This window comes from Entelurus aequoreus, linkage group LG06 (genome assembly GCF_033978785.1).
Source record: "Entelurus aequoreus isolate RoL-2023_Sb linkage group LG06, RoL_Eaeq_v1.1, whole genome shotgun sequence".
In the NCBI taxonomy this organism is placed as follows: domain Eukaryota; kingdom Metazoa; phylum Chordata; class Actinopteri; order Syngnathiformes; family Syngnathidae; genus Entelurus; species Entelurus aequoreus.
The window spans coordinates 27,955,723-27,983,008 of record NC_084736.1 but is presented as its reverse complement, the minus strand read 5'-3'; the positions used below and the strand labels follow the sequence as shown (position 1 = coordinate 27,983,008).

Below are 27,286 nucleotides of genomic sequence, written 5' to 3'. Positions count from 1 at the left end.
TCTTTAACATCAATATTTATGGAACATGTCCACAAAAAAACTAGCTGTCAACACTGAATATTGCATTGTTGCATTGTAATGAATGGAATAGCCTACTTGATTAGATGTTCAGTTTATGAACTTACATTCATATTTATTTGAAGTATTATACAATAAATATATTTATAAAGGATTTTTGAATTTTTGCTATTTTTAGAATATTAAAAAAAAATCTCACGTACCCCTTGGCATACCTTCAAGCACCCCCAGGGGTACGCGTACCCCCATTTGAGAACCACTGCTTTAGAGCACAGCTGTAACTTCCTACCACTAAACCGGCAGAAAATAGTTATTCTTAGGTTTCTCGATGTTTAAATTTTCACACTTTACACTAGTTTCTTACACTTTATTAAGCATTTCTTACATATTCCTTCATTTTAGGAGCCTACTGTTAAGTGTTCAATGTGATTGTACACTTTTGTTTGCATTGTTTGTTTTCCATGCTTGTGTTGACATTTCCTTTCTGACTTGATAGCTGAGGGATTATAATCAGAGGAAGACTACAATTAAAAAATCATATATTATTTTCCTGCTCCTTATTTTCCATAGGTCATAAAAAAATTCAATAATTATCGATATCATATCGACCGATATAACAATAATATTTAAATGATTACTGTATAGCAAAACGTATGTTCCATAGTTAAACAAGAATAACAGGGTAAATTCATGTTACACAGCCGTTATTTCCTCAAACTAAACCTGCAGAAAATAGTTCTTCTCAGGTTTCTCTATGTTTACATTTTCACACTTTGCACTATTTTCTTACACTTTATGAAGCATTTACTACATATTCCTTATTTTTGCACCTTCATTTCAAGAGCTCAAATTGAAGGCGTTTCGTTTACACTGTTTGTTTTCCATGCTTGTGTTGACATTTCCTTTCTGCCTTTATAATATGAGGAAGTTCCAATTCAAATAAAATATATTATTCTCATGCTCCTTATTTTCCATAGGTCATAAAAAATTTAATCATAATCGATATCAACCGATATAATAATAATATTTCAATAATCACTGCATTACATTTTCACACTTTGCACTAATTTCTTAGACTTTATTAAGCATTTCTTACACATTCCTTCATTTTAAGAGCTCATTGTTAAGTGTTCAATGTGATTTTACTATTTTGTTTACATTGTTTGTTTTCCATGCTTGTGATGACATTTCCTTTCTGCCTTGATAGCTGATGGATTATAATCAGAGGAAGGTTACAATTAAATAAAATAAAAAATACAAATTATACTGCTCCTTATTTTCCATAGGTCATAAAAACATTCAATAATCATCGATATCGACCGATATAATAATATTTAAATAATTACTGCATAACAAAAAATATTTTCCATAGTTAAACAACAATAACAGGGCAAATTAATGTTACACAGACGTTATTTCCCAGAACTAAACCTGCAGAAAATATTTCTCCTAATCTTTACATTTTCACACTTTGCACTATTTTCTTACACTTTTCTAACATATTCCTTCATTTTAAGAGCTCATTGTTAAGTGTTCAATGTGATTTTACTATTTTGTTGACATTGTTTGAGTGTTTTCCATGCTTGTGTTGACATTTCCTTTCTGCTTTGATAGCCAAGGAATTTTTCTCCTGGTCCTTATTTTCCATAAGTCATAAAAATATCAATAATCATCGATATCGACCGATTTAATAATATTTAAATAATTACTGCATAACAAAAAATATTTTCCATAGTTAAACAAGAATAACAGGGCAAATTAATGTTACACAGCCGTTTTTTCCTAGAACTAAACCTGCAGAAAATATTTCTCCTCATGTTTACATTTTCACACTTTGCACTATTTTCTTACACTTTTCTAACATAGTTCTTCATTTTAAGAGCTCATTGTTAAGTGTTCATAGCTATTTTACTATTTTTTTGACATTGTTTGAGTGTTTTCCATACTTGTGTTGACATTTCCTTTCTGCCTTGATAGCCAAAGAATTTTTCTCCTGGTCCTTATTTTCCATAAGTCATAAAAATATCAATAATCATCGATATCGACAGATAACAACACTTTTTCATCCGTATCGCCCGGCCCTACAGTCACACACACAATCTGACATGAATCATAGAGCACTGAAACAAAGTGTGCATCAAGGAGATACGTGGTGATACAGACACAAATCATTCATAAAAATATTATGGCTGTGTAACAAAACATTCAAAAGAGCTGGCGTCAGAGCCCACAAACTACCGCTGCCAACTGCTAAAGCTAACGAACACAGCTCCGTTGAAACCCTCGATGACGTCACACATCACTAGGCAACAGGCCCAGCCTTTTAAAAGCGCAGACTCCGCACACCAATCTCAAAGGCGTATGCCAGATAATTAAAGTTTTTTTTTCAATTAACCTATACCGTATTTTCCGGACCATAGGGCGCACTGGATTATAAGGCGCACTGCTGATGAATGGTCTATTTTCGATCTTTTTTCATATATAAGGCGCACCAGATTGTAGGGCGCATTAAAGGCCTACTGAAACCCACTACTATTAAAGCAGTCATATTATTATTCTTTTTTCTTCTAAATGTAAAAGACTTCCTTGTGGTCTACATAACATGTAATGGTGGTTCTTTGGTCAAAATGTTGCATAGATGATGTTTTACAGATCATCTTCAAGCCGCTTTCTGACAGTCGCTTCAAGAGGCGCCGTTTTGTGGGCGCTCTTATTTACGTGGCTCACCTTCGACAGCGTCTTCTCCCCGTCATCTTTGTTGTAGCGGTGTAGCGTGCAAGGACGGGAGTGGAAGAAGTGTCAAAAGATGGATCCAACTGTTTTAATGACATTCAGAATTTACTTCAATCAACAATGAGCAGCATCTCCTCATCCGTGACTTAATAATGCAACATCAACGCCGGAAATGTGTCCCGTGAAACACCGTCCTACCGGAACTCTCTAATAACTAAAGTTCCTTGGGTGGTATTATGTACGTTTTTAGCGCTTTGATAGCTAGTCTACTGACAGATATAAGTAAGAACTTTACACTACTTTATATTAGAAAGGACAACAGCGGAAGATGAATGTCCCATAACAAGAAGATAGAGAACAAGAAGAAGCTCATGACTACGGTGTCGGCACTGACTACAAAGGCGGATGCGCACACATTTTCAGAATGTATGCAGATTCCAAATACACAGGTACCGGAAGGTAATAAAAGTTGGTTTTCGATAATAATGCGAAACGAAACGCCAGGTAATACGTCTGCTAATAGGTGCCATTTTTCGATCTTTATACACACACCATAATAATATTTGTATCAAGCGGTGCGGCTTCATAGCTTACCGAAGTCGTACTAAAAACATTTTTGACAGATTTTCGAGCGCCGTGTGTAATGTTCTATATTCTAGATGGAACATTTAAAGTTTTGGTGTTGTTTACTGCCATCATATCGCAGTCTACACGTATCTCTTATGTATGACTGCCATCTACTGGTCACACTTATCATTACACCATGTACCAAATACAATTGCTTCGAGGTGGGTAAGCACAACCAGAACTATGCCGTACATTAGACGTTAGATGGCAGTAATGGTTTTTGTTGCGCCCTAAAAAGTAGTAATACTGTAAGTTCTGCACTCATTACACACCGGCTGTTTGATTGTAACGTGCATCTTAGTTGTAGTTTACATTAACACATTTGGAGGTGTTGAAGTCGCCATGTAAAATCGCTAATGCTAATCAGTTGGCCAATGTACATTAGCAATCAAGCCAGCACATTTTTGGAAAAGTGGAGCCTTAATTTACATACGCCGGAGCGTTTTTTTTTTTTTTAGTCAATTTCTTTGAAAATTGGCGCACCGTCGAATTTTGAGAAAATGAAAGGATTTTAAGTGCGCCTTATAGTCCGGAGAAAACGGTAACGTATAAATTACTTTCACAAGTAATTAATTACAGTACATGTATGAAAGAGTAATTCCGTTAGTAACTGGATTACTTTGTTGGTAAAGTAACGAGTAACTCTAATTGATTATTTTTTTAGAGTAATTTTTCAGGCTCAATATAACCACCATGGTGTACAAAAACCGGGGCACTGAAAACGGGGGTGTACAAAAATGCGTTATATGTGTGCAATACCTTGCCTAGGGCTGGGCGATATATTGATTTTGTAAGATATATCGATACATTTTTAAACAAGATATGAATTAAGAAAATATCGTAATATCGATATAATTTATTTCATGTTAAAATGACCCAACGCCGCTTATTTGTTGTGTTCCTTGTTCTCCCCCTCCATGGGCTACTAAACCCCTCCCCTTCCTCCTTCCAAGACGTGCTTGCACGTATGAGAACATCCATGATTGGTTGGTTGTTTACTATGATGAGTCACGATTGGTTGAGATTAGGCCAATCAGAGGCAAGATAGGGTGGGTCATGGAACCAGGAAGGGAATTAAAAAGTGCCTGCCTGCAAATGTATTTTTTTTCATCTTTATTTGATACATTTTGTATTATTTTTCACAGCTATGTTATTTATTTTACGTAGAAATAATATTTTTCTATTTTATTTATGTCATGTAATTCTGTGCTACTTAAACAGTTTATTTTCTGTGCTGTTAATACCCACCTTGACTAACTGGGTTAGTAAAAGTGTTTACAGTCCAGTTGTCATTCACTTCATTTTTACTGAATATCGCTCAAAAATTAATATCTTTATATGTATACTTACACCGAAAAATATATCAAGATATATATCGAATATCGTGTTTAAGTAAAAATTGATTGAAACACACTTTTTCGTCCATATCGCCCATCCGTAACCTTTCCCCTTTCAGACAAATCCATGACAGGACCAAAACTAAGCAAAGGAACTATGATGAAGTGAAGTTTCACCACTACAAACATTGTTTGACTTTGGGGTAAAACGGTTGATAAACTGACCCGGCAGCGTTCCACTCCAGAATAAATGCCGCGCCAACACGTTTCTCCTTCCTCTCTACCAGGTCAGCGAGAAAACAGGCCCCTGGATAAGTTCCAGCTGACGTTCCCTCTGAGAACCAACTACATGTACGCCAAGGTGAAGAAGAGTTTACCCGAGATGTACGCCCTCACTGTTTGCATGTGGCTCAAGTCCAACGCCTCCCCGGGAGTGGGCACGCCGTTCTCCTACGCCGTCCCCGGTCAGGCCAACGAGTTGGTCCTCATCGAGTGGGGAAACAACCCCATGGAGATACTCATCAACGACAAGGTGATGTAACGACCTCCCTGTTCGGGGTTTTAGCGCGCTGGTTCGTAGGTCACGCGTTGACGCCATGTCATGTCGCCCTGAAGGTGGCGAAACTGCCCTTCCTCATCAACGACGGCAAATGGCATCATATATGCGTGACGTGGACCACGCGCGACGGGGTCTGGGAAGCCTTCCAAGATGGCGTCAAGAGGGGGAGTGGCGAGAACCTGGCGCCGTACCATCCCATAAAACCCCAAGGCTTGCTGATCCTCGGCCAAGAGCAGGTACGTTACCTTGGTCTACAAACCCCAAAACCAGTGAAGTTGGCCAATGTGAAAATGGTAAATAAAAACACAATACAATGAATTACAAATCCTTTTCAACTTATATTCAATTGAATAGACTGCAAAGACAAGATACTTCAAGTTCAAACTAAGAAATTGTTATTTTTTGCAAATATTAGCTCATTTGGAATTTGATGACTGCAACATGTTTCAAAAAAGCTGCCACAAGTGGCAAAAAAGACTGAGAAGGTTGAGGAATGCTCATCAAACACCTATTTGGAACATCCCACAGGTGAACAGGGTAACTGGGAACAGGTGGGTGCCATGCTTGGGTATAAAAGCAGCTTCCATGAAATGCTCAGTCATTCACAAACAAGCATGGGACGAGGGTCACCACTTTGTCAACAAATGCCTGAGCAAATTGTTTAAGAACAACATTTCTCAACGAGCTATTGCAAGGAATTTAGGGATTTCACCATTTACGGTCCGTAATATCATCAAAAGGTTCAGAGAATCTGGAGAAATCACTGCACTTAACATTGAATGCTTGTGACCTTGGATCCCTCAGGCGGTACTGCATCAAAAAGCGACAACAGTGTGTAAAGGATATCACCACATGGGCTCAGGAACACTTCAGAAAACCACTGTCAGTAACTACAGTTCGTCGCTACATCTGTAAGTGCAAGTTAAAACTCTACTATGCAAAGCGAAAGCCATTTATCAACAACACCCAGAAACGCCGTCGGCTTCGCTGGGCCTGAGCTCATCTAAGATGGACTGATGCAAAGTGGAAAAGTGTTCTGTGGTCTGATGAGTCCACATTTCAAATTGTTTTTGGAAACTGTGGACGTAGTTTCCTCCGGACCAAAGAGGAAATTAACCGTCCGGATTGTTCTAGGCGCAAAGTTGAAAAGCCAGCATCTGTGATGGTATGGAGGTGGATTAGTGCCCAAGGCATGGGTAACTTACACATCTGTGAAGGCACCATTAATGCTGAAAGGTACATACAGATTTTGGAGCAACATATGTTGCCATCCAAGCAACGTCTTTTTCATGGACGCCCCTGCTTATTTCAGCAAGACAATGACAAGCCATGTGTTACAACAGCGTGGCTTCATAGTAAAAGAGTGCGGGTACTAGACCGGCCTGCCTGTAGTCCAGACCTGTCTCCCATTGAAAATGTGTGAAGCCTAAAATACCACAACGGAGACCCTGGACTGTTGAACAACTTAAGCTGTACATCAGAATGGCCACCTGAAAAGCTTCAAAAATTGGTCTCCTCAGTTCCCAAACGTTTACTGAGTGTTGTTAAAAGGAAAGGCCATGTAACACAGTGGTAAAAATGCCCCTGTGACAACTTTTTTGCAATGTGTTGCTGCCATTAAATTGTAAGTCAATGATTATTTGCGAATAAAAATTAAGTTTCTCAGTGTGAACATTAAATATCTTGTCTTTGCAGTCTATTCAATTGAATATAAGTTGAAAAGGATTAGCAAATCATTGTATTCTGTTTTTATTTACCATTTACACAACGTGCCAACTTCACTGGTTTTGGGGGTTTTTAAGAATATCATATTTCTTAGTGGTTCTCGGACTCTGGTACTCGCTCCATCTAGTAGTAGGCCAAATAATCACTTTATTAAATATCATATTTTTAGTTGTTATCAAACGTTTTTTTTATCACGGTTACAATACGACGACTGTTTGTCAGCACCAAAATGAAAGATTAAGACACAAGCAGAACAGTCATTTCCTTGGAACCGAACATTCTCCGGACTCTCCCAGCCTCTCAGCCAATCAACACGCAGAACACATCCAAGCACAGGTAACAATGATGCCTTCAAGGCCATGGGAAACCAGAACATCTATTAAACATTGAATAAACCGGGGGGTTCTTAACCTTTTTAATAACTATATCTAACCGAGTTTAAGAGGATAAACCTTGTCAAATGATATGAAATAAGTTGTTATCAAGGCTTAGGTCAGACTAATTAGAGCGGAAGGCGGGGTACACCCTGGAAAAGTCGCCACCTCATCACAGGGCCAACACAGATAGACAATTTCAGAAAACAAATTAACAAAAGACAAAACACTTAACATTTTCAGAAAGAAACTAATTAACTAAAAACAAAACACTTAACAATTTCAGAAAACAGAAAAACAAAAGTGGAAACAACTTACAATGTCATTCATTTTCATGGAAAGGTAACGTCCAAAAATCCCAGAATGACAGCTAAATCAGCCAATCGTTTTGTTCATGTCCACAGAGACAAAAAGGTTAACTGACTGAACTGTCAATTTCTGATTTGGGACTTTCTCTCTCGGTTTAATTAAATTGATAGTTGCGCTTTTGTTTTTGTGTTTTCTAAAATTGTAAATTGTTTTCTCCTTTATTTTGTTTTCTATAATTGAATTGAATTTAATGTTAAAGGGTTTTGCACTTCCAGGCCACCGTACATTAGACACCAAATTTTCTTTGTAATGTGAACAATTACATCAAAAGATGGGATTTGTCTAAAAAAAGGAATATCAGAATTGGACGTCCTACCCTCTGAACGTAGACTGAGGCTACCAAATTGGAATTCTATTTAATTTTATTGGCACATCAAAAAGTTATAATTGGCTGATTTTCCAGAAGAATTGATCTCATTCCCAGGACTAATTTCCTCCACCTTCCTGACAGGACACGTACGGAGGAGGATTCGACGCCACGCAAGCCTTCGTCGGGGACCTGGCCAACTTTCACATCTGGGATCGGAAACTATCCGTGGGGGAAATTTACAACCTGGCAACCTGCAGCAGCAAAGCGCAAGTGGGCAACGTTTTCGCCTGGCTGGAAACGAGCCTGGAGATTTACGGCGGCGCCTCCAAGTGGACCTTCGAAGCTTGCCGCCACCTCAACTGAAACGAGCGAACTGGCGGATAAGTAGAGTCCGCTGTATTCGCAAGAGTCAATGAAAGGAACTCGAGGATCCACCCGGCAAATCTTTTAGCGGATAGATACTTATTTTCTGACAGATTCTATCTTTGGGAAAGACTGCGGACCCGTGGCTTTTTCACTGAGTTTGTAAAATGAGAGATCGAGCGCAGTCGAAGGTCACGTAGTCTTTGAGCGAAGACCGGAGACTTCCTTTTCCTGACTGCCGGGGATTTTCACTGTGACGACAGGCAAGGTGGACTTCTTCAAGAGAACGTGGCCATTCGGTTCCTCCCCTTCCTTCCGTTGTCTACCGCCGACTGCTTGACGTGATGACGCGCGAAGGGCGACGTGTCCGTTGCCAAACGTTCGAGCCTGAGTGCCTTGGACTGTCGGAAAGAATCTCAGCACATTTCATGAGTATGTGAGTTTATTTCATTGTGACTGTGAAGGTAGTTCAGGGCGTTCAATCGTTCATCAGTTTGTGCTCAGTTTGTGCCAGAAAAACAGGAGGGTGTGACTGGAGTATAAATATTTGGGGTTTTGGCACCAACCGTTGGACTAGATCTGACCAATCTAAATCTTTGAGCACGAACTGATGAAGCCTACTCGGATGAGCGGCGAAACGTCTGCCAAGACAAACCAAGTAGTCCAGTTGCGAATGATTAAACGCCCTAAGATGACAACGACCTGGATGACTGAGAACCTTCTTATGTAAGACTTTAAAGGTAGTTCAGGGCGTTCAATCGTTAGCAACTGGACTGCTTGGTTTGTCTTGGCAGACGTTTCCCCGCTCATCCGAGTAGGCTTCATCAGTTCGGGCTCATAGACTTAGATTGGTCAGACTCCCAAAAACCAGGAGGTTGTGGCTGGAGTATAAATATTTGGGGCTTTGGCATCAATCCTTGGACTAGATCTGACCAATCTCAGTCTTTGAATACAAACTAATGAAGCCTACTCGGATGAGCGGCGAAACGTCTTCCAAGACCAACCAAGAAGTCCAGTTGCGAACGATTGAACGGCCTGAGATGACAATGACCTGGATGAATGAGAACCTTCTTAGGTAAGACTTTAAAGGTAGTTCAGGGCGTTCAATCGTTTGCAACTGGACAGTTGGGTTCGTCTTAGAAGACGTGTTGCCGCTCTTTCGAGTAGACTTCATCAGTTCGTGCTCATAGACGTAGATTGGTCAGACTCCAAAAAAACAGGAGAGTGTGACCGGAGTATAAATATTTGGGGTTTTGGATATTTGGGGCTTTGGCACCAATCCTTGGACTAGATCTGACCAATCTAAGTCTTTGAATACAAACTAATGAAGCCTACTCGGATGAGCGGCGAAACGTCTTCCAAGACCAACCAAGAAGTCCAGTTGCGAACGATTGAACGGCCTGAGATGACAATGACCTGGATGAATGAGAACCTTCTTAGGTAAGACTGTAAAGGTAGTTCAGGACGTTCAATCGTTCGCAACTGGACTGTTAGGTTCGTCTTAGAAGATGTTTCGCCGCTCATTCGAGTAGACTTCATCAGTTCGTGCTCATAGACTTAGATTGGTCAGATATAGTCCAACGTTTGGTGCCAAAACCCCAAATATGTATACTCTAAAAACCAGGAGGATGTGACTGGAGTATAAATATTTGGGGTTTTGGCACCAACCGTTGGACGAGATCTGACCAATCCAAGCAGTCCAGTCGCAAACGATTGAACGCCCTGAGATGCCAAGGACCTGGATGGATGAGAACCTTCTTAGGTAAGACTTTAAAGGTAGTTCATCACTTTCAACGAGGCGGGCTTGTCCTGAGATGCAATCCACGGGTGGCGACGGCACATTTTGCAGGTGTTTGTACATTAACGGGAATGTTCTCTGTACAGTAACAGCATGTCTTAAGTTCTGTAAATGCTGCGTCGGCATCTATGACCTTGGCTTTTCCTATCCTACTTTTGGGTGGGGATTTTTTACTGCATTGTTATATGCTTCAAGCATGGCAGCAGCACTGACGGATGACAAAGTTCTAGTTTTTGTAATAAATTGTGATACTTGACTCAAAAGCGCATAAAAAAATATATTTATTCTTACGAGGCGTGGGCATGCCGATGATGTGATGCACACTCAGTAAAAAATTGTGAAAACGTTTCCTCCTCCTGTGGGTCTTAGTTGTCATGCATTTTTTTTGGGTGGGGTTCCTTTTGACAAATCCATATCAAGCATAAACTGACCATAAACGAAGTGGAACTTAATCAAAACTAAAAAAATGTACAATTTTCGGGAATAATTGAGTGTGAATGCTATATGTGCGCAAGCAACCGATATTTGCAAGTCGAACTGAAATGCTGTTAGCATGCTTACAGTTAGCATGTGCCAAGCACCAATTTATATGACTCTGAGGTCAGCAGCAAAATTGGCACAAAAAAAAATTGCATGCTAACATATAGCATATGTCATGTACCAAGTTAAGTGTACACCTGAAAAATGGGCTTAAAGAATTAGCAAAATAAAGTTGGTATGTTAACAGGCTATGAGTAGCCTGCTAACATTTAGCATATAGCAAATATCAAGTTTAATGACTCTTAATTAATGAAGCAAAATTGGCTACAAACCTTAGCATGCTAATGTTTTCATGTTTACCAAGTTGCATGACTCTAAACGTGTATGGCTGAAAATTAGCATACTATCATTACAGTTGGCATATGTCACGTACCAAGTTGAATGACTGTAAGTGTGTATGGCTAAAAAAGTTAGCATGCTAAAGTTAGCGTGGTTACAGTGGGCATATGTCACATACAAGTTATTTGACTTGCAGGTGTACTGCTAAAAAATGGTTTAAAAAGTTAGCATGTTGGAATGTTAATGTTAGCAATGTTATCAGTTAGCATAAGTCACATAGTAAGTTGTATGACTCTTGGGGTATACGATTGCAAAATTAGCACGAAAAGTTAGCACTCAACATCAGCTGGAACGCCACTGCTTTTCTACCGCTACAGGGTCATACAGGACCAAGTTATACGACTGTGAGGTGTACAGCTGAAAAAATAGGCTTAAAAAGTTAGCATGATAATGTTAGCATGTTAACGGGCTAAAATTAGCATTCTAACAGTTAGCATATGTCAAGTATCAAGTTTTATGACTCTTAGTTAAACCGCAGAAAAATTGGCTGAAAACGTTAGCATGCTAATGTTAGCATGCGAATGTTAGCATTATATTGTTAGCACGTTTGCAGTTGGTATATGGTCCGTACCAAGTTACATGACTGTAAGGGTGTATGGTTGAAAAATTGGCTAAAAAATTTAGCATGCTAATGTTAGCATGCTAGCATGCTAAAGTTAGCATGCTTACAGTTGACGTATGTCACATACCAAGTTATTTGACTTGCAGGTGTGGGCTTTGTGGGGGAGGTGGGTATGTGTGTGGGTGTGTGAGCCAAAAGAGTCACTTGTCTCTCGACCTTGGTTTTTGCAGAGTGTTACGCGATAACACAGCCGGTCAGTCCGACAAAAGTCAACAAACAACAGGCGTGTGTCTTTGAAAGACGGGGAAGGAATTTCTTCGCTGCCCTGTCTGGGGGATTCTCGCAGCAACGACCTTGCAAAACCGTTCCAGCCAGGGAAAACTAAATTGAGATTAGAATGTTTGTGTTTTATGAAACGGAAGCACATTTTAACATTTCACTCTGATTGCCCATCCCTGGTCCTCAAATTGATAATTTCTTAGCCTTGCAGAGCAACCAGCTTCTCCAAGATGTTACCCAGTTTGTGATTTAGTCCAAAACCATTAAAAAATTGAGTGACCACAGCTCTGCCCATCCTTTAATCAATCATGGAAGCTTTAGACTACCTTGAAGAGCTGCCAGCATCTTCCAAACACGTCAATACACCCGGGCAACGATTACTCTAGTCAACAGACGATACCAAACAGGCAGATAACTTCAACGTGCGCGACTGAAAGAATGACCTGGCTCTTCTCCCAAGAGTCCATCGTGTGTCGAGCCACAAACGACTCACTGGGGGGGTTAGGCAGGTTTTCCCAAACCCGTAAGATCTTGTCAATTTTGTTGAGAGGCCAGTTGATCAATTCCATTGTTCCAATTTTGGAGAGGAGCGCAAACAAGAGGCTCAGAGAAAGCCGAGACAAAGAAGCAAAAGCAGGAGAGACAAAGGGGAGGAAAGGGAGGCAGCCGCCTTCATTGAGATCCGGATAGAAACAGTCATAAGCAAAGAAAAGGGTGCTCATTGTCTTTATGCTATCTATTATAGAAGTATGTTGTTTTTTTGAATGTTGTAAAAATATTAGGTTTATTATACGATTAAAATATTTAATTGCAATTAATCCCATTTTGTCCGTAATTGAGTCAAAATTAATCGTGGGTATAATTGTATTCATCTTGAATAAGTGTAACAAGTTTTTAATACTAGGGTTGCCATACCTTTCAAACTACACACTTTGCCGCTATCAGGGTCATCTGGTCCCACCACAGTCGGGTCAGATGTCCCACTAATTGTTATTTTGCCAATGGATGGGCCCCTCCCGAGACACCAGACCATCTCTAACGACATACCAACTGGGGGGCCATTACCCACGGCTAGTGTGACCGGGAGGTTTGGATTTCAGCGCAGGTCGGGATTGTGGAGAGTTAAAAGTCACCTCTGAGAGCACACGCAGACAGTCTTGATGTACAAACACAAACACACGTGCTGGGTGGGCCCCTGGGGGCCTCGACACTTGTCACCTTGACCTACAGGCCACACCATTTTTAACTCATGACCCGAGTCCTGTTACGTACAGTTTTGCCTGAGGCAAATTCTGTCAATGTCAAATCTGTTTACTTGTCTTTGGTTTCCTAATTGGACTGTGATACTTTTTTCCCGCCAAACTTGGGCACTTGCCGATCACTCCAGAAGCACTGAGAGCGGTCTCAGCCAAACTACCTCTAGGTCAGGGGTGTCAAACGTACGGCCCGAGGGCCGGATCAAGCCCGCTAACAGGTTATATCCGGCCTGCGGGATGAGATTGCTAAGTATAAAAATGAACCTTAAATTTTTGAATGAAAGAAACTGCTGTTCTAAATGTGTCCACTAGATGTCGCAATAGCAATTCTTTGCATCTTTGTAGATGATGCTAAATATGCACAAATTAAACCACATGATGTTAGTACATCAGTCAAGGAGAATGATCAAACTACATAAATAACATCCTGTAATTTGATTTTGATATAACTTTTTAATCTTGACAGATTTAAAATGAACACCAATGAGTTGACTGATGAACATTATCACATAATTTATTCAGAAAATATAAATAACGACAAATAAAGTATATATACTATTAACCGCAGCATGTAAGTGTAAAAAAACAGCAACAACTACATTATGATTTGTACATTTTCAGAATGTGCTTGTCTTATTTTTAAACAAAGAAAACAATCTGAAGTTGTCTTTATTTTTTAAGTTAGTGTCTCCTTGGGAGTAGATTTTTCTCCAAGTGGCCCCCGATCTAAAATGAGTTTGACACCCCTGCTCTAAGCGATGTTTCAAGAAATTGACAAAAAAAAACCAAAAACGCTCAAACGTATGTAAATTAAGGCGCCACTTATTTAAAAATGTGCTAGCTTGATTGCTAATATACATTAGCCTTGATATTGACATGCTACTGATTAGCATTAGCGATTTTACATGGCGACTTCAACACCAAAAAATGTGTTCATGTAAACGACAACTAAGGTGCATGCTACAATCAAACAGCCGGTGTGTAACGAGCGCAAAACTAACAGTATTACTACATTTTAGGGCACAACAAAAACCACCACTGCCATCTAACGTCTTGGACTTGCAACTGCAATTGAAACTTAGTGTCATACTTGCAAATGAGACTCAGAAATGTGATAATAAAACACGTTATAACAACTGGACAGCAGGTATCATAATCGGCTCATTTTTTTAAATGAGATTTTAATTAACAAAAACAATTAATATTTATTAACATTGCAAAAGTACCAAATAATTAGTACCATTGAGCACCGGTTTCAATTCCCAAATAATGGGAATTGGTGCTGTATTGGTTCAATTGTGAACAGTACCCATCCTTAAAGGGGAAGTGCACTTTTTTTTTGGCGTTTTGCCTATCGTTCACAATCATTATGGTTTTTATTTAGGCATTCTAAATATTAAATGATTTCAATCAAAAGTATGTTTGCAATGGAGCCCATCAGAGTCGCTCTATTCTGCCTATAAATCCCTTAAAAAAAGATCTAAACAACTCCATAAATGTTTTATATACATGATGTAAGTATATACGATTAGAATATTTGATATTTACATATGTTGATCATTTTAAGCATACACGGTGCATTAATTTCAAAAACGCATCACAACGTTTGCTTTTTTTTCTCTTCTGCTCACTGCAGACTTTATGAGAGCCAACAAACACAATAAAACATCACTTACTGTAAAGGGTCTGCTGCCATTAGGATGCCGACTGCTAGGATGTTCATATATTCCCCTTTAGATGAAGAATGACTCATAATCCTCGCAAAGTATTGGCGTGCGGGGGCGTTGGGGTAACAAGCGCTTTTCATGTCGTTCTCACCAGTTCCAGCTCGTAAATTGGCTGTCAAAGTGTCCCAACTTGTTGGATTACCTACTCTGACTTCTTCTGTCCAGGTGAGATGCATGATTTATTATCTAGAATAAATTTACAGGGAGCAAGGAAGCGATGTAAACATTGGCACACAGGAAGTGATCACGGCGCCGCTATAAATAGTCTGTCTGCGTTAGCACTTATAATAACAATATCATTAATACTTGGTTAATATTCAAGTCACGACATGTAAAGTAAATGGAGTACTGTTTTGGATGGTTGATGATTTTATTGGCTCCTAATGGCACCGCTGTAAGCAGACTTTTATTTACGTTTATTCAGAATGCAATAATTTTTTTTTAAATCCATCCGTTGTCATGTCTCCCATTATGATCGTGAACAATAGGCAAAAAAAAGTGCACTTCCCGTTTTAGAATCCAGAATTAGGGATGGGTACCGAATCCAGTACTTTTTTCAAACTGAACCTAACCGATCACTTCGGCACTTTTTTTTTTTTTTTGTAAGCGGTGAACGCTGTAAAAGGCTTGGACATCCCTGGGTGAGATGCTTACAATAGAGGTGCCGGAGACATTTTTTAAAATATTTTTCATAATCTAAATAGAATACATTTTTAAAAGGATGTTTTTAGCCAAAATAGACACTTTTTTAACCTATATCCTGTTTTATTTTTTTATTTTTTTTTATAATTATAATTTATATTGTACACGTTATATATTGTGTTAATAATGTGCATGGTAATTGGGATTTGTTATATATTGTATATATTATAAAAAAATATAATATAATAATAAAATATATCAGTATATGTTGTATACTGTACATATAATATGTAAATATGACATATATGTTATATTTTATATTGCTACTATGGTACATTTTTAGTCTACTTTATACGTGCATTATACTTTCCTTCCTTACCCTTTCCATCCTATGTAACTGAGCTACTGTGTAGAACAATTTCCCTTGTGGATCAATAAAGTTTGTCTAAGTCTATACGAAATAATATATTGTTTGAATTGAGAATTGACTCTAGGTAGGTAGGTCTTTATTGTCATTGCACAAGTACAACAAAACTTTGTTTTCAGCACAAACCCGTTCAAGATTAGACAAACAAACAGTGTACAGGGTTACAGAACAGGAACGCTGAAGGGTCGCAACAAGGCGCCCCGTAAAAGATGGGAAAAAAGTAAACGCTGGGGAAGGATGAGTAAAAAAATTCAATCTACAAGCTGGAGTGGGAAAAATTCTCCATAGCAAAGCACATATACATATTTCAACATAAATCTGGAGACTTGCAACAGAGGGGAGGGAGTAGGGGCTACGGTGGCTGGCTGCAGCTCTTCAGGCGCTGCCCAGCCGTCCATCACCCCTAAGGGATTCGCGTCAAGGGCGTTGGGTGGGGTATGTGTGTGTGGCGTATATATCTTGTGGATGCATGTGTGTGTGTAAGCCTGCCGTGTGGTGCTAGTCCAAAGTCAACAACACCAAGTGTGTGTCCATGAGAGACAAGAAGGGAGTTTGTTGTGTCTTCGCCGCACTGTTCTTCGGGAGAGTCTCAAAGCCAGGGAAACAATCCAAGTTAGAATGTTTTGTAAGCGAGTGAAAATAAAATTTGCTTTTCACTCTAAATTGTCTATGACTGATCCTCAAAATTCATCCTGCAGGGCAGACAGTCCGATGGTATCCAAATCACAAGAGTGTCTACAGTTCTTTCCGCATCCTCCAATCATTTGTGGCAGTTTTGGGGTACTTTGAAGACTGTCAGCAACTTCCAAATTGTCGACAAACCAGAGCTTACTCCAATCAGCAGATGTCCTGTTGTCATAATTCCAAATAGGTGGATATATTCATTCCCTCGACTGCAAGGGTCGCCAGGCACGCGGCACTCCTTCTTCTCCCCAGAGTCCGTCGTGTGTCCAGCAACAACCGCTCCGTCACGACAAGCAGGTCCCCCCAAGCCCAAGATCTTCTCAATTTCGTTGAGGCCAGTTAAATAAATCAAATCGTCAACTCAGGAATCGGAATGGGACTGAATCATGAGTCGTACGATTCATAATCCCTAATTTGCATGGTTGGACGTACGTTCGCAGGGTTGTTTAAGAAGATGGATGCAAGGGCATGCAGGAAGGTGGCATGATGCATGGATGGATTCCCTGTCTTGTGCAAAATAACATTGTGAATATAATTTGAATATAAAGAAAAAAATGAAACATTAAGACACAAATATCAGACATGGCAGTCTTTTCCAAAAAGAGAAACAGACCGTAGTCAAAAGTCACAACAGGGCACGGGACAAACCGAGGAACACTTACCGTGCTCCTCATGAAGGGGAACCCATGAAATCCGTCACAGAGAAGCTGATGAAAAATTCATGATGAGGGAGAGGGAAAACAAACACCAGCTCAATGTGGGCTTGGTGGGAACGTGACGGTGCCACTGAAGCAGACATACCGGAGCGCAGTCGACGCAGACGTTGCGGTTATTTCCAAAGAAAGCAAATCTCTCGGGGGTCGCCCGTTCATCGCTTTTATCAGATTATGACGTCTCACACCGACGAAAAGTCAGTCGTGTTTGTATTTGTTGTACTTACAGGAGGAAAACTGCACTTGTTTGGTGTCCTTCATCCACAAGACAAGAACATTTTTTTTCTCTTTTCTGTGCATTCTAAATACCGTATTTTCCGGACCACTACGGATGAATAGTCTATTTTCGATCTTTTTTTATACATCAGGCTATTGTTGTTCCATCATCCGGGAACAACAACACCGGAAATGTGTCCCGACCGGAACTCTCTAATAACTAAAATTCCTTGGGTGAATAATGTAAACTCACTACACCGGTATGTTTTAGCGCTTTCATGGCAAGTTTACTGACAGATGTAAGTAAGAACTTTACACTACTTTATATTAGAAATGGCAACAGTGGAGGATGAATGTCCCATAACAACAAGATAGAGAAAAAGAAGAAACTTATCGACTACGTTGCTTTTGCATAATATTGCGAAACAAAACGGCAGATAATATGTCTTACCTTATACACACAGCCTAATAATACTCCTGAAGCACAGTACAATCCATCAAGCGGTGTGGCTTCATAGCTTACCAAAGTCGTACTAAAACAATTTGATTGATTTTTGAGCACCGTGTTTAATGTTCTATCTTCTCAATGGAACATATAAAATGTTGGTGTTGTTTACTTGAGTCATATATATTGCAGTCTACACGTATCTCTTATGTGTGACTGCCATCATAGTACAGTCTACACGTATCTCTTATGTGTGACTGCCATCATAGTGCAGTCTACACATATCTCTTATGTGTGACTGCCATCATACTGCAGTCTACACGTATCTCTTATGTTTAACTGCCATCTACTGGTCACACTAATCATTACACCATGTACCAAATAAAATTGCTTCGAGGTCATCTGTAAGCAAAACCAGAATTATTCCGTACATTAGGCGCACCGGGTTATAAGATGCACAGTCGAGTTTTGAGAAAAAAATAAAAATTTAAGTGCGCCTTTATAGTCCGGAAAATACGGTAGTCAAAAACTGCTAGAAAGAGGCGGCTAACCCATTCAGCCTATAAAACGCTCCATTTACATGCTGTGACCCGCATTCTAACCAAGCTTTGTTATCGTACAGTAACAGCTAACACAGAGGAACTACTTTTTTCTGGCAAAGAAGGAGCTTGAGCTGCTTCTGCAGCTGTTTTGGAGTTTGAGTTAGCAAAAGTTAATGCTAGGTTATAAATCATGCATCTGTAGTAGGAGGTTGTGGCATCAAGCCGCCAAAAAGAAAAATAGAAATTGAGACTATACGGCTCTCTACAAAAACAATTTATTTTATCCGAGGAGTGAGGATTATTCGGAATTTAGCAGCTCAGAGGGAGCACAAGTGCTGGAAGATACAAACATCCCAGTGACAGCGGAGAGTGTAAGCTTGTATTTGAAATATTTAGCAATAGTGCTACATGCTAAAGCTCCAACGCTATCAGCGAGTCTTACATCGGTGGTAGCAACCACAGAACGTGATCTCTTGTTTAAGTTTGTTGCCTCCGCACTTTTGAAATCGATGTGCCCAGGAAAAAAGTTTGAGTGATGCCAAGTAATACTTTGAGCATGTATATCAAACTGTGTTGAAGATTTTTAGACATTTTTTAGAGTTTTTTTTTTAGGCAGAATAGATTAAATTACCTGCATTGTTAGCCGACTTTTACTAGCAGTTTTTTTTGTTTTTACTCTTTAGAACGCACAGAAAAGGACAAAGGCGTGTTTTTGTCTCACATAGGGATTAAGGATGATTTGCAAAATTCCGGAAAAAAAAGTGCAGTTTTCCTTTAAGCCCTCTGAAAACCTCCAAAAACCGGCAAAAACGTATGAAGCAAGATCTCGCGACATTGTTGGTGTGGACATAAGCCGAGAAGTTGATCAACTTTGACATTCTATTTAGATCTGAAGACGCTGCAATATTTTAGTTTTATCGTGGTATTTTTTTTTTTTTCCTGAGGAGTGAGGAAAACCAGTTACAGTGCTGAAAGATACAACCATCCCATCAGTTGGCATTCCAGTGAGAAGGGGCTATATTAGAGTGATTTTTTTATGTATATTGCTAATAACGTAGCATGTCGATGTGTTATAAAAAAAATTAGTTCCTCAGTGTTTACTCTTACAATAACAATGTTGCTACAGCTTGGTTACTATGCAGGTTACGGAACGTAAATAAAGTATTGTTGACGGTTTTTGAATGCATTATTAAAGTGATTTAGAGGTAGAATTGATTGCTCGCATTAGCTGCATTGCTAGCCACCTAGCACGAGACGATTTTATACATGTCAGAATTCAAAAAAAAAAAGAACAAACCTTCTGTCTTCTTGTCTCTCATAATTATTGTAAATGATAGGCAAAATTAATGCATTTCCCCTTTAAATCTGGGCCAGTGTGTGTTTGGAAGACACACAAGAAGGCTCTGGCTCACGGGGGTGAAACAAAATATACATGAGGGACGCGTTCAAAGCTGTCCTTAATCCCAGAGCTCCTTCAGCAGCCCTCCGTGCGACTGAATGAATAATTGATCCCCTCTTGACAAGGGAATTTCCCGAACCCGTTCAATAACTCAGCCTCGGACCAAATATATGCAGAAAATGTTCTGGCTCAAGAGAGGAGGAACACATCACTTGGCCTGGAATAAATCACTGTGCTGATTCAAAACATGTTGTATAGCAATAACACACTCAGCAATGTACACTCGGTGTGCATAATTGATACAGTAGAGAGGCTCCTTGCAGGAGTTGACATTCTGTATTGTGACCTTTGCCCTCATTATTCCCCACAGTAGGTGCGGTACAGTGCTCTGATATGGTTATCACAGGTGAGGCGCTGGCTGTCCAAAGTCGGGACCCAGGGTGGACCACTCATCTGTGCATCAGTTGGGGACGTCTCTGCGCTGCTGACCTGTCTCCGCTCAAGATGATCTCTTGCTGGCCCCACTATGGACTGGACTCTCACACTATTAATTAGATCCATTATGGACTGGACTCTCACACTATTAACTAGATCCACTACGGACTGGACTCTCACAATGTTATGCTAGATCCACTCGACATCCATTGCACCGGTCGCCCGGGGGGGTCCCCACATCTGCGGTCCACTCCAAGGTTTGTCATTGTCATCCCAATGGGTTGAGTTTTTTCTTGCCCTGATGTGGGATCTGAGCCGAGGATGTCGTTGTGGCTTGTGCAGCCCTTTGAGACACTCGTGATTTAGAGCTATATAAGTAAACTTAGATTGAGTGATTGATTCAACACGTTTTCTAACCAGTTCTAAAAATATGGTGCCATGAAAAGTATCTGTTCATGGACCCCAATTATTTTGGTATTTTACCCACCATGGCAATATAATAACAAAAACATAATTATTTGGAAAGAGTTTTTTTATGCAAAATCAACTTTTTTTGCATGTTGACACCAGTTTGTGTGTATTTCAGAGGGAATACTTTACCCCGTTTGAGCAAATTGGAACGCTTTAGAACAGGGGCGTCCAAACTTTTTGACTGGGGGGCCACGTTGGGTTAAAAAAAAAGAAGTGCAAACTGCATGCAAACCTTAAAGTTTTGTAATCAATCAGAAATATCACACAGCTAAAATGTGCCAAATAAGTGGAGAGAGAGGTTTTTTTTTGTTCCCATCATGCCTTGCAATGGATTTAAATGCGTGTAATTGTGATTGTTTTATGGTGGTAGGTTGCTTTTTATAATATTAAAGCATGTATAATATTTATTTAAAAAAAATTCTGCACCATTACTAGGGAAGGTTGTTTGGTTTGAGTCATATAAGTGAATACTGTGCTGACCACCTCTAAAAAGTACAGTCCATGGTCACTGGCCTGAGTCACTCATGTAAGACTCAAGATGGCAATAGATAAGCAACTATGAGGCCGCCAGATATTTTAATTTAATTTGTAAACACCCTGCCCGGCCAGATTACTTGTTGAAGGCTGTAGTTTGGACTCCTTCCCTTAGACGTTACTGTATTTTCGGGACTATAGAGCGCACCGGTATATAAGACTCACCCACTAAATTTTAAAAGAAACATATTTTCCATGTATTAGCCGCTGAGGAATATACGCCGTTGTGAAATTAGTTATTTAAAGAGAAACATTCTTTAAATGTTTATTTACATACTTTAATTGTTTCCAAACGGTGTCTGTAACATGGCAGTAAAATGGCTGATCAAACAAAACAGAAGTGATCGTCATGGACCCACTAGCTGCGGAAGCTAGCTTTCCGATCAGCTAAACAGACTCCATAACTCGAAACTGAAACAATACAAAAAAAATGCCATTGTAAGTTAATCATACTTACAGAGACACTCGTGAACGTGCTAGCATATTAGCTAACAACGCTGATAGCACGTACAAATATTCATGAAAACACTTTACAGACATCACACATGGGACGGTTTAGTAAGTAAGAATTGTTTTAGTTATATTGTAAAACTTACAAACGTTTCTTGGAGTGATGAATTAAGAATCCATATGGGTAGAAACGCTATAGATGGCTAGGAGACGGAAAGGAATTTCCACTTCCGGTTGAAATCTCATTCTAAAAAGAAGGGCAATGCAGCACCTGCAGTGAGCTAACTCGTCCAAAAGATGTCGCAATAGCACAAACAATAACACACCATTTAAGTGTCTTTGCATGTGTTTAATAAAAACTAGTTGCATTATGGCCGTCAGGGTTCAAAGCGTTTGGAAAAAAGTGTCGGCTTACAGTCCGGAATTTACAGTACTTTTAATTAAGGGTGTCTTGATCCTCTGATATTGGACCAATATCAGCAAAAAAAACTAAACGAAAAACAAGTGTCGGATTTAAGGCCGCTTCGGGCGGTTGGAGGACGGAACGGCACTCAGTCTCACGTGCAGTAAGCAAACTCTTCCAAAAGATGGCGCCTTAGCACAGATAATAACACACCTTTTCAGTGTATTTTTTTTTTTTTTAAACTATTATGACCGTCAGTGGAAAAAAAATCCACAAATCATCTGCACCGCTTTATATGCCGCAGTGTGCAAAGTGTAGGAAAAAAGTGGCGGGTTACAGTCCGGAATTTACAGTACTTTTAATTAGGGGTGTTTTGATCCTCTGGTATTGGACCGATACCAGCAAAAAAAAAAACTGTCGGATTTAAGGCCGCTATTGACAGTTGGAAGACGGGCCGGCATTTTTACTTCCGGTTGTACGCTCAGTCTCAGCAGAGGAGCACTGCAGCACTGCAGCACCTGCAATGAGCAAACTCTTCCAAAAGATGACGCCTTAGCACAGACAATAACACACCATTTCGGTGTCTTTGTTTTTTTTTAAACTATAATAGGCTCCAGTACCCCCCGTGATCTCGAAAGGGACAAGCGGTAGAAAATGGATGGATGGATGGATGACCGTCAGTGGGAAAAAAATCCACAAATTATCCGCAACATTTTATAGGCCGCAGGGTTCAAAGCGTAGGAAAAAAGTGGTGGCTTATAGTACGGAATTTACAGTATTTTTAATTAGGTATGTCTTGATCCTCTGGTATTGGACCGATATCAGCAAAAAAATAAAAATAAAAACAACTGTCGGATTTAAGGCCGCTATGGACAGTTGGAAGACGGAACGGCACTTTTACTTACAGTTTAACGCTCAGTCTCAACAGAGGAGCACTGCAGCACCTGCAGTGAGCAAACTCTTCCAAAAGATGTCGCCTTCGCACAGACAATAACACACCTTTTCAGTGTATTTGTTTTTTTTAAACTATTAGGACCGTCAGTGGAAAAAAAAATCCACAGACTAGCCGCACCGTTTTATATGCTGCAGGGTTCAAAGCGTAGGAAAAAAGTGACGGCTTATAGCCTGGAATTTACTGTGCTTTTATTTAGGGGTGTCTTGATCCTCTGATTTTGGACTGATATCAGCAACAAAAAAAAAAAACTGTCGGATTTAAGGCCGCTATTGACAGTTGGAAGACGGAACGGCACTTTTACTTCCGGTTGAACGCTCAGTCTCAACAGAGGAGCAATGCAGCCCTGCAGCACTGCAGCACCTGCAGTGAGCAAACTCGTCCAAAAGATGGCGCCACAGCACAAACAATAATACACCTTTTCAGTGTATTTTATCTTTTTTTTAAAACTATTTGCTTCACAGAATGTTCATAAATTATCCCCACCATTTTATGAGCTGCAGTGTTCAAAGCGTAGGAAAAAAGTAGAAATCGCCATAAAGTTAATCCCTAATCAGCCTGTGATTAGTTATAAAATCAAAGTGTTTTTTTTAACATTCTGCTTACCACATTCTAACAATGTCGGAGCAGACAGATGTTGGCACTCAACAGCCTTTGTGTTAGCTCGTTATCAAAACATTAACGTTGATAGCCCCATTAAAAAGAAATTCACTTACCCCAAAATAACAGCAACATTCCGCCCCGCAATGCATTACTTACGAAATGTGACTAATAGGCGCCACAAAAGGCAAAGTACGTCATGTTTCCTATCAGAGAAAAAACACTGACTGGAACTGAACGTGATCATCGTTGGATAATTAGCACATAAAGTTTTGGCCTGAGATGATTAAACATTAACGACCCGCTTTTCTTACAAGACAGAAAGCATCCTGGGATGTTCTCTGCCTGCGAGCGAGCAGATATATGCCGCTAATTAGAGCAAAGTCGACTTTTTAAGAGAATGGTGTCCATGTCCCCGTCATGTCCCTGACTCAACCCGACGTCTTATTATTTTTATTATTGTCAAATTTAGCGCTTCTCATCTACTGCCTGAACACCCGCCCAGCGTGAGGGTTTGAACATCCTTCAACCGGCAGCGAGTTATTGCAGCGATAAAAGTCCTCCGGTTGGATGCTAACATGAATAATATTCACCGTGACACTCATGTGTCATATTTCTCTGTCCCGATCACCTCTCTCTCTCCCTCTCTCGCCCCTCCTGGCACGCTCCTGCCAGCCCGCCTGTATCGCCCGGCATCTTGTGACAGAAGCTGGCACGACAGGCACATTTTTTCCCCTCTGGGAGCGACGCCAAGGAGCGTGTTTTCCATAATCAGGTGGGTCACAGACGGCCGTTACCGAGGCCTCCACGGTGCTGACGTACCTCCGGTTAGGCGGAAGCGAGCGCTCCTGCACTCTGTGCGTCATTGCGGCGAACCAGAGAAGCAGGCTGCTTGTGCAGGTGCAGATTTATTAATGGGCTCTATATGTAAATCACTGCACGTGTTTATGCTCCTGCTACACATCGGGCTGCTTATGCATGAAAAGAGGTGACACGCCAAAAAAAATACAGTTTGTTAAGCTTTTTTTCCCCTCACAAACGACCACAGTGGCTTTATCATTTTATGCAGATAACTCCATTTATCAATAGTGTTTGAACTAATCACATTAGGGATGGATACTTTTTATGAGGGGCCGTTAGGGACATTATTCAGCATGAGGGGCCGTTAGGGACACTATTCAGAATTACCTCTTACATACACTACTGAAATGCTCTCACATAAACAACTGAAATCTTTTTCATTTATACACACTACTGAAACACTCTTATAAACACTACTGAAATGCTCTTACATACACTACTGAAATGCTCTCACATAAACAACTGAAATCTTTTTCTCTCACACACCCTACTGAAACACTCTTATAAACACTACTGAAATGCTCTTACATATACTACTGAAACACTCTTATAAACACTACTGAAACACTCTTATAAACACTACTGAAATACTCTTACATACACTACTGAAACACTCTTACATACACTACTGAAATACTCTTACATACACTACTGAAATACTCTTACATACACTACTGAAACACTCTTACATACACTACTGAAACACTCTTATAAACACTACTGAAATACTCTTACATACACTACTGAAACACTCTTATAAACACTACTGAAACACTCTTATAAACACTACTGAAACATTCTTACATACACTACTGAAACACTCTTATAAACACTACTGAAACATTCTTACATACACTACTGAAATGTTTTTGTCTCACGCACACACACACACCTGGAATTATTTTTCACTAGTATGTATAAACGGATTTCACCTGTGTGTGTGTGTGCTTTTTACACGTGTGTGTAAGGGACAACAATTTCAGTAGTATGTGTGCAAAGATTTCAGTTATGTGTATGAGCGCATCTTACCATTGTGTATACGAGCATTTTACCACTATGTGTAAGAGCATCTTACTAGTGTGTGTGAGCGATGTTGCATTCCGGTTCCGGTATAATCCCCGCCCCTTTTCAGACAAGTTTTTTTTTTTTTTTCTTTTAAAGCCAAGTTGTGGACAAAATGTCTGCCGACAAGTAGCTTAACCGAGGCGGGAGCTCCACTTCATAATTTGAGGGCTTCAGCGGAGAATATAAGAACACTTTCAATGCAACAAGGGTCGAACTGCCGCCATGGGTCTCCCCCGCAGGACGCGGCACCTGAGCGGCCACACAGCAGTGCCTTTCTCCTCCCGACAGCCGCAGCCTGGAGCACTCGTTCCATTGCGAGTTTGCACCGCACACATGCAACGTTTCAGTTCATGGACATTGGGGCAAAAGGAGGAAAAGGTAATTAGACATTATTTATTCCTAAATGATTTGTTGAATCACACGAAATGTAAGACAACATGGCATTGTAGTGAGCTACAATGGTAACATGTCGAAATGTGAGTCACGTCGTGTTACGTCAGTAGCTAATCATATACTAATGATAATGGATTGCATTTATTTAGCGCTTATCATCGACTAGATAAGGGGTCCCCAAACTACGGCCCGAGGGCCGGTTAAGGCCCTCCAAAGTCCAACATCCGGCCCGCTGGAAAAACATTTTTTTTTGTATTGTTATTTTCAATCTGTCTTTTCTAATCTAATCCATTTTTTGGTGTTCCCTAGCCGCTCAGGCAAATCATATTGTCTACAAATGCATTTCCCTGTATTATACCGGAACCGGAATGCAACATTTCACATTTCGTGTGATTCAACAAATCATTTAGAAATAAATAATGTCTAATTACCTTTTCCTCCTTTTGCCCCGATGTCCATGAACTGAAACGTTGCATGTGTGCGGTGCAAACTCGCAATGGAACGAGTGCTCCAGGCTGCGGCTGTCGGGAGGAGAAAGGCACTGCTGTGTGGCCGCTCAGGTGCCGCGTCCTGCGGGGGAGACCCATGGCGGCAGTCCGACCCTTGTTGCATTGAAAGTGTTATTATATTCTCCGCTGAAGCCCTCAAATTATGAAGTGGAGCTCCCGCCTCGGTTAAGCTACTTGTCGGCAGACATTTTGTCCACAACTTGGCTTTAAAAAAAAAATAAAAAAAAACTTGTCTGAAAAGGGGCGGGGATTATACCGGAACCGGAATGCAACATCGCTCACACACACTAGTAAGATGCTCTTACACATAGTGGTAAAATGCTCGTATACACAATGGTAAGATGCGCTCATACACATAACTGAAATCTTTGCACACATACTACTGAAATTGTTGTCCCTTACACACACGTGTAAAAAGCACACACACACACACAGGTGAAATCCGTTTATACATACTAGTGAAAAATAATTCCAGGTGTGTGTGTGTGTGCGTGAGACAAAAACATTTCAGTAGTGTATGTAAGAATGTGTCAGTAGTGTTTATAAGAGTGTTTCAGTAGTGTATGTAAGAATGTTTCAGTAGTGTTTATAAGAGTGTTTCAGTAGTGTATGTAAGAGTATTTTAGTAC

At 40.1% G+C, this 27,286-nt stretch overlaps 1 protein-coding gene across 1 annotated transcript in view; it reads left to right on the top strand.

Moving 5' to 3' along the window:
• Positions 1 to 9,663, top strand: part of LOC133652092 (neuronal pentraxin-1-like) — a 16,659-nt gene extending 6,996 nt beyond the window's left edge. The window contains exons 3-5 of the mRNA XM_062050470.1: positions 5,003 to 5,247; positions 5,331 to 5,510; positions 8,194 to 9,663. Coding sequence (XP_061906454.1) covers positions 5,003 to 5,247; positions 5,331 to 5,510; positions 8,194 to 8,415 — 647 coding nt within the window. The 3' untranslated portion in view covers positions 8,416 to 9,663. The remainder of the gene's footprint in view (positions 1 to 5,002; positions 5,248 to 5,330; positions 5,511 to 8,193) is intronic.
• Positions 9,664 to 27,286: the final 17,623 nt, after the last annotated feature.